An 8,957-nucleotide genomic window follows, 5' to 3' on the forward strand; every position below is an offset into this window, starting at 1 on the left:
GCTTACGTGGAACAAAATCAAGAACAAAACACCTGTACTTGATGAATCAATTAAAATTTAGTCCACATAAATTAGAAGTCTAGCGAAATAAAAGTATGTGTACAGTTATTACGTTTTACAAAATCTAATCAAAAAAGTTAAATACAGGAATGACTCTTTTATTGCGGGGTTGTTTCAGGCCAGCCTGCAACAGATGAAATCTGCAAGAAGAGACCGAAGATTTATTCCAATGCTTCATGCAAATACAGTAATACCATCATACTGTAAATGCATGTGAGGTGCAGTGTTGTTTTTTGTTCACTTGGGGTCCCCATCCTCATGTTTTACAGGACTGTAATATCTGTGTCCATCTGTGACTGACTACAGGCAACTTTAAAAGGTGAAGCCTGGCCTGTTGAGGGGTGTCTTGGTTGGCTATTAATCGGCTAAACCGTTAGCGGCTAATAATCTCGCCATTCTGTTGACTGACAGTTGTGGCAAGAGGCGGTTTTACTTTTTGTTTTGTTTTTTTACAACCTTTGTTCAATACCTCTCTCAATATTTTCTCATGGAAAATCATTGAATATGGCGTAGTTTAGACGTTTTTTGTGATCATACTCTGTAAAGCCATTTTTAAACAGCAATATTTGAGAAAAAACAATTCACCTGGAGCTTTCAAAATGTTTACACAGTATATCTGTTTCTAAAAGCCTCCAGACATGGAATGTCAGGGGTGTAGCTCAAGTAGAAACAACAATGGTAGGTACTTAAACCTTTCCCAAAATTTGGCTTGTCAAAATCAAAGGAAAATTTAAGAGTTGTTGATCACATATTTTTGCAGAATAAACACGTCTATTACTTTTGCCTCTACATCTGGCAGTAGGTTAAACAATCTCCAACATGCAGTCTCTCTTAGTTGATCAGTTTCACAAATATAAAGGCTCAAAAAGGAAGTAAATACATATTCACTGCTGTGTGTACATACAGTATTTATATATACACACACACACACACACACACACACACTCACACACTAAAGCTATCTGTTTTTAATAATCAGTCAACTCAAGTGAAACTGTTCACTGTTTTATGAATTACATTGAACCTAAGGAGCAGGACTCAGTGTTTTATGTACGTACTGCATGTATGATTGTACGTATTGTTATCTCCATTCAGGCTGGTCTGCACTCCAAGTCCAACACAACATGATGCACATGAGGTGCATATGACTTCACATGCTCAATGTGTTGGATGTTCGTTGTCCATGTGGTGGCAGTGAGTTTCTTCAAAAGACATGCAATGCGGTTCGCGACGGCGTCAGCCCAGGCCTGCCACGCCTCTCTGTCTGCTCTCTTCCCGGATACGCTGTTGTCGGCATCATCCACTGCGTGCGAGGCAACGACATTTGCGGATGTAATGTTTTGATGAATGTGTAAAAGACCGCCAGTTGTTTTCTTCAGCAGGCGACAAGCGACAGGCCAGCCGTCCTCGGAGCTCGGAATGAGGCCCAGGTTCACCCGGTCTGCAATGTCACACAGCTGGACCTGAGAAGAAAACAAAAATATCTTTTTTTTTTAATAACAACATCCATCTATTGTCTATAGCACTTGTCCTCTTTCGCATCTTGGGTGACCTGGAGCCTCTCCCAGTTAACTATAGGCAAGAGGCCAGCCAGCCAATCACAGCACATATGCAATATTTCATAAAAGTGAGTTCAGCCCTCATATTTTTGCAAATGTTTGATCTTGTTATGGACCAAAGCTAAAGAAATTAACTTTGCCACAACATAAAATCGTCAGTGCAAAGCTTGTATAACTGTAAATTAACATTCCCTTCAAAATAACTCAACAAGCAGCTATTTTGAGCTCAATTTGGTTGAGACATTCATGGCTGTGTGTTGAGTTAGTTTGAGGGAACCTGATCATCAAAAGATATGAGATATTTTTTTTCATGTAATGGTCAAGTCAAGTCAAGTCAACTGTATTTATAGAGCACTTTCAAACAGCCATCGCTGCATACAAAGTGCTGTACATGGAGCAATTTAGAGTGTATTCACTTTTCTAAAATACTGTCAAGACACCCATTCAAACCTTCATTGAAGCTAACATGAGAGGAAGCCAGAGAAGAACTTGTAGAAAACCCATGCAAGCAGTGGGAGAACATGCAAACTCCGCGCTGCTGAGATTTGAACACTAAAAACAACAACAAAAACTGTATTGTTCTTTGTTTGATTTACTAACCTGCATAATGAAAGTTAAGAAAAGGGGAATTTTCCAATCTATATAAAAGTGACGTATGACAATATTATTGTTATGTGTTGTTTGACTTTCAAAAGATGCCTTAAGGATACTAATACATCTCAGTTCTGACACAGTTGGAAAGGCTTTTTATTACTGTGATTGTTTCTGCATAATACTAAGAGCTGTTTCTATCATGCTGTCCCACCGAGGCTAAATAACATTACCACATTACGAACATCATTATATGATACAGTGATATTCGACAACTACTCATCAAACTACGATACACTGTTAGTGAACTTAATACTCTGTCATGTTAGCTTACAGGGCCGAATAATTAATCGAAATGTAATTGTGATTTAGATTTTTGCTTGTCTGGATCTTTAAATCATTCGAATTGAAGAAAAAACAACTTATATGCAGAACGGCTTGGTGCGTTTGCAAGTTCCCGACGTTGCGCAAGTCACCCCAATGCACCGTGTTGTTTGTGTCGTAAGCGTGAAACGCGTGCGAGTCTGCTGTCTTTGAACATGATTTAAACTGTATGATGACACCCAGTGGGAATTAAACCATCAAACTTATTATATTCCTTTAAACAACAAATATTCACATACAAATGCTGGAGTAACACATACACACGGGTAACCTAACAATATTCATCCATTCCATCCATTTTCCGAACCACTTAATCCTCACAAGGGTCGCGGGGGGAGCTGGAGCCTATCCCAGCCGTCTTCGGGCAGTAGGCAGGGGACACCCTAAACCAGTTGCCAGCCAATCGCAGGGTACACAGAGACGAACAACCATGCGCGCTCACACTCACACCTAGGGACAATTTAGTGTGTTCAATCAGCCTGTCATGCATGTTTTTGGAATGTGGGAGGAAACCGGAGCACCCGGAGAAAACGCACGCAGGCCCGGGGAGAACATGCAAACTCCACACAGGGAGGCCGGAGCTGGAATTGAACCCAGTACCTCTGCACTGTGAAGTCTACGTGCTAACCACTGGACTACCGGGCCGCCCCAACAATATTCTTAAGGCACAAATTCTTCCCAATATGTGAAAAACAAGTTATATTAATAGAGTTCAATCGCAACTATTTTTTTTTTAATCTCGTGTATATTGCATGTATACACAGCACCGCCCCGAAGATGCCAACACACACACAGATGGAAAGGCCGTATTTGTTTAAAAAAAACAACTTTTTAATCGCTCTTATTTTCGCAGATTCTTATTTTACTTTGTTACTAATTGATTTTCTCATATTCGTTTCAAGTTAGAATTAAAGCTCAGTGATCAAGGATTCAAGGAATTTTACTTTCCTCAAAGTTCAAGGATACAAAGAGCAGAGGATTTTATTTTGTATTTCCAATGCAAATTTCCACATAATATGGCCCAAAATGATACCCAAGGTCCCAGTTGAGCCTATTAAGTCCCAAGACTTGTGAAAATAAAACTAGAACAGCAATAATAAAAATACGATAAAGAGATGAGGGAAATGCTTATTGAGAGTTTGAATGTGTGCAAAGATGCAATGCAGCAAAGATGTGGCTGCAGTTGATTGAAAATGCAAGAGGTTCAATTTCACACAATATTTGCAAGGTCATTTTGTAACTTGACAAAAAGACTAAGAGTTCAAGATTCGAGTGTTCAACAAACAGGGATGAATAGGTATGAGGCTATGATGATAGTTTTGACGAGTTGAGTTTTGATCATTACATAAAGACTCCTTTTCTAAGTAATTGAATCACCATTTCAATAATCATGATTTCAATCTCAATCAAAATTATTGTGATAACGCCTATTGCCCGAAGTCAGCTGGGATGGGCTCCAGCATGCACGCGACCCTTGAAAGGATTAAGCGGTTTCAGATAATGGATAGATATTATTATTTCCATTATCATCCAGCCCAATTGTACAGCCCATTGAGGCTGAAGAACACATACAAAATACATTACTTGTCGATTGTCCCCTTGGTGAACTGTACAGCGGTCATGTACTCGGTTGGTCACGAGGTTTTTACGCAGCGCCTCAACAGCATGTGGGTTCCACTCGCAGGCGTGGACATGTGCAGCACCCGTGTGGACCAGATATGGGAGTGTGAAGTATCCTATACCTAACAACACAAACAAAGTAGCAATTTAAATGATGCACTGTTGTTTTCTTGCCATCCAACTGAGCAAGGCTGCAGACAACAAAAACAATGCTGAACAAAGCTCAAAAAGTCAGTCAAGATATTGATAGTGACTTGGTGCTTTATGGAAAACTAACTACATTTTCCTTACCTGCATATAAATCGAACACAGTCTCACCCCTGCAGTCAAACCCAGCAACCCGTAGCTTCTCTGTTATATTTCCAGCGGAGAACATGCATTTGCTGACATCAAATTCATACCTGCAATTAGACAGACAGACATCAGAGTCATAATCTGACAGGTGACAAAGTCAGAGAAGACTCAAAGCCCGGTGAAGGTGAAACATCCGTTTGCATGACAGCCCGGTTACAGTGCGGATATACACTTACCAACTGCCTAGCCTTACAGCGATGGCCGAATATCAAAAGATCATATCATATTGAAGTGGAAGTCAAGTCAAAACTTTTATTGACAATAATTTAATTCAATTTAAGAGCATGGGTGTTTGAAGGTTTACAATTGCCGTAATATCTGTGCTAATTTTTAGCCCATCCATAGTGTGTTGAAATAAGCTACTTGACTTTTGTTGTTTAATTCTCTTTGTTTTATGTGCCGGCTTGAGAGTAAACATCAGTTAGGAGGGACAAATAAACAGCTTGAAGCGAGCACATTTAACCTTTTATTTAGAGAGTTTTTTTTTAAACTATCTGTCCAACTGTGTCAAGCCACTCTTACAAATATCCATCCATCCATCCATTTTCTGAACCGCTTGATCCTCACTAGGGTCACGGGGGGTGCTGGAGCCTATCCCAGCCATCCCCGGGCAGTAGGCGGGGGACACCCTGAATCAGTTGCCAGCCAATCGCAGGGCACACAGAGACGAACAACCATCCACGCACACACTCACACCTAGGGACAATTTAGAGCGTCCAATCAGCCTGACATGCATGTTTTTGGAATGTGGGAGGAAACCGGAGCACCCGGAGAAAACCCACGCAAGCCCGGGGAGAACATGCAAACTCCACACAGGGAGGCCGGAGCTGGAATCGAACCCGGTACCTCTGCACTGTGAAGCCGACGTGCTAACCACTGGACTACCAGGCCGCACTCTTACAAATACTGGTACTAAAAACACCATACAGTACACAAGGGGCATCATGCTCATTTTTGGCACAGTTCCAAATCATAGTTTTGGTTTCCTTCGGAGGGGCATTATGACTATGAACCCAAATAAATTTATGATCACCTCATATTTGATACACACAACACATTGAAAAATAACTAGTTTTGAAATCAGAGGCAAGTAAAAACAGTTTGTTTAAGTATTATCCCATTTAATTTGAACAAAAAACACTTGCAATACCTCAATGTTATTAAAAGTGGAGACAATTTCAAAATTTGGTTTGGCAAGACGCACAAATTTGATGCACATCATTTGCTTTAGTGCGGCACATAAAATGATGTGGAAGGCCAGATCGGACCCCCAGGCCTTGAGTTTGGCACCTGTGCTGTACACCTTAATACAGGGTGTCCCTGCAGTCTACATGCCTATTTTTAAGAAATTAAATTTTCGACAACATTTTATTCAAGTGGTTTTTAAAATAATTTCCCACGTTGGGCACACAAAGGTCAATATGCTTTGCAAGACTCATGCGAACCTGATGCAATAACTCCACATTCATGTGTCCAGATTTTAGGGATACTGTATGGTGGGTTGTATTGAATGCCATTACATTGTGAGGCTGGGCCTAATATTCTTGGTGCTGCATACATACACCCCACAAGTAAACAACAGGCGTAAATAAGTTGATCCTCACGTAATGCCATTGTCTACATGTTTGACCCAGTTGTGCTCTCCCAGGAGCACAGTCACGTGAGGAGATCGGAAGCCGTCGCTGGATATTCGGCTCATCCTCGCCAGTCGTTTGGCTCCTAAGCCTTTGGCTACTGCGGGCCATAGCTGTTGATCTAAAATGAACAGAAGAAAAAAACCATTGTAATCCAACTGGTGCTCACTGAAATATATAAGAAGACTGGAATCTGGCAATATTACCAATTTTCTTCCATAAAGGTAGGGAGAAACAGTTTTGCCCCAGCAGGACTAAATCTCCATGTCGCTGGAAGCTCCGAGGGAGATCATCCTTCACCTCCTTCGTCCAACTTTCTCCATGAGATTCCAACAACTCCTGCAGAACATCTTCAAGCTTGTCACCCTTCCTCCTGTCTTTTCCCTTCTTGGAGAGCATAGAAGGCTGTGGACGAGAAAGGCCAAGTTAGAACTGTATTTTAATTGCATTGTGTTAATAAAATGAGTGTTTATTACCTTGCACCAAACAACTGTCACATCTTTGAGAAAGGCAAGCTCATTTTGCAGTAAACATGAATGTAAAATTGGCACAAGGACGGTCCCAGTCGGCTCTTTCACAATACATAAACTTCGGTCCAGGAAATCTTGGGACTGGAGGTTTTCCCTGTGTGTAATACACATACATAATTTTACCATTATGAGACGCCAAATAGTGAAACAAAAAAGACAACAACGTTTACCTCAGTCAATAACGCAAGCTGATCGCTCATGTGGCCATTAATAGTCATGCTAACTGTTAACAACGTCAAGCCATTCTTTTACTGTAGTTTACCTTAATTTCTGTGCACGGCATTGAGACACACGGAGGCAAGGCACCGCTTCCATTTCCAAGACAAAAAAACAAAAACAAAATACATTTACCTTTACAACATGAAAAAATGACACATACAAAAATCGTAAACACACTGAGAGCGGAAAATAGGGAATACACAAGTCCTTGTTTCCAGACGGACGGTTGAAACCGACGGACGAGTCAGAACTGTACAGCAACAACACTAATGTTTGTTAATTTTACGGCTAATGCTACACGAGAGTAACTTGTGTATGATCTTTGTTAATTCAGTGTGAATCAACCGATAAATGTATATGCAAAAAATTGAACGAGTTGCGCATACTTTGCCGATAGAGGTCGCAAAACGGCTCACCTCTGGGGAGGTCAGTGACACTGAGCAACTTCACAAATACAGTATAACATACTTTCCTCTGACCTAAATGCACATGATATATTGCTTTAAAAAGAAGTGTATTGATATGCATACATTTATGACACCACACATTCCCGTTTCGCATGTTATTGACTTACATTAAATATTAAATATAACTTTATTCTTACAATAACTAATTATTAACTTACTTTTCAATTACTTTTATCCCCATTGGTATGGTTTCAATATTTTTAGAATTATGCTACTTGCTGCTGTTTATTTGCATATTACCTAGGTATGGGCAATAATTCAATATCAATATATATTGCAACAGACGTTCAATCAATCTCAACACAAATTGCACTCAATATAATATTGATTCAAAAGAAATCAGGAATTAAACCCCGACCCCATCATTTTGCGTACTTTAGGCAGCGGCTACAGTATGATGCTAGATTTGTGCCATAATTTCAAGCACCGAGGAGGACAGTGGAACACTAAAGTGTGTATTAATAGCATTTTGAATTGCATTTTTCCTCTTGATAGTTGTGTTTGATTTCATTTTTATCTCCAAACAATTAAATATCTTTTCTCTCATTTTAAATATTTTTAAAAATGTGGGCCTGTGTGACTTTTCTCCGGGTACTCCGGTTTCCTCCCACATTTCAAAAACATGCATGGCAGGCTGATTGAACACTCTAAAATCTTCCCCAGGTGTGAGTGTGAGCGTGGATGGTTGTTTGTCTCTGCGTGCCCTGCGATTGGCTGGCAAACGGTTCAGGGTGTCCCCCGCCTACTGCCTGAAGACAGCTGGGATAGGCTCCAGCACCCCCACGACCCTAGTGAGGATAAAGCGGTTCGGAAGATGAATGAATGAATGAATATATTTAAATATATATATAGAGAGAGAGAATGAAATAACACTTCTGCATCGTTTTTGATGAACTCGTGGTCCGACAACGTTGCTGTATTTTAATGTTGGCCATTATGGTTATCCTTGGAGCGTTTATTATTTTTTGAGGTGTAAAAAGTTTGAGAACCACTGCGGTCATTGGCCAAAAAGGTTTCAGTAATATAGATGCCATGTTTAGAGACAACCTCTGAGCATCATAACAACAACTTAAAATTTGTCTGTACTGTGATAAAACAAAAATAAGGAAAACACATTAGCAAAATCACACCCCACCAAAAAGCTAATTTAAAACATAAACATTATATTTGATATTTAAGCTACTCAACAAGAGAGAGGAACAAGAGAATATAAGCCACCAAGTAATATTTGGAATTACTTGCTGCAGTTAAATCTCGTCTCAGGACAACAATAATTTTGACAATTGCATCTTTATGTATTTTCTGTATAGATTATTTTAAATTTTATGGTGGGGCCAGAAAAATGTCCTGCAATTCTGCAATTACGCATATAGCCACGTCAGTTTTTTTTCCTTACTTAAAATATGTGCCTTGGTTCAATTAAGGTGGTCACGTTAGAGTAGTTGATGCAGGTGTACTATTACAGTGGTGCATTTTATACAGTATATCTTTTATGCTGGCCCTTTAAGGGGAGACACTTGAATCTAGGCGTGTTTCCTG

General features: G+C 40.0%; 1 protein-coding gene across 1 annotated transcript; it reads right to left on the reverse strand.

The window, feature by feature from the left end:
• Nucleotides 1-1,052: 1,052 nt before the first annotated feature.
• On the reverse strand, nucleotides 1,053-7,319 carry tyw2 (tRNA wybutosine-synthesizing protein 2). The gene is made up of 7 exons (XM_086138270.1): nucleotides 6,995-7,319; nucleotides 6,679-6,826; nucleotides 6,409-6,607; nucleotides 6,173-6,323; nucleotides 4,506-4,615; nucleotides 4,179-4,336; nucleotides 1,053-1,523 (listed from the first exon to the last, which is right to left on the reverse strand). The coding sequence occupies exons 1-7, from the start codon at nucleotides 7,045-7,047 to the stop codon at nucleotides 1,152-1,154; spliced, it is 1,191 nt and encodes a 396-aa protein (XP_085994396.1). The 5' UTR covers nucleotides 7,048-7,319; the 3' UTR covers nucleotides 1,053-1,151.
• Nucleotides 7,320-8,957: the final 1,638 nt, after the last annotated feature.

Source organism: Hippocampus guttulatus, chromosome 2 (genome assembly GCF_054856545.1).
Source record: "Hippocampus guttulatus isolate MCC_2025c chromosome 2, RoL_Hgut_1.0, whole genome shotgun sequence".
NCBI classification, from domain to species: Eukaryota; Metazoa; Chordata; class Actinopteri; order Syngnathiformes; family Syngnathidae; genus Hippocampus; species Hippocampus guttulatus.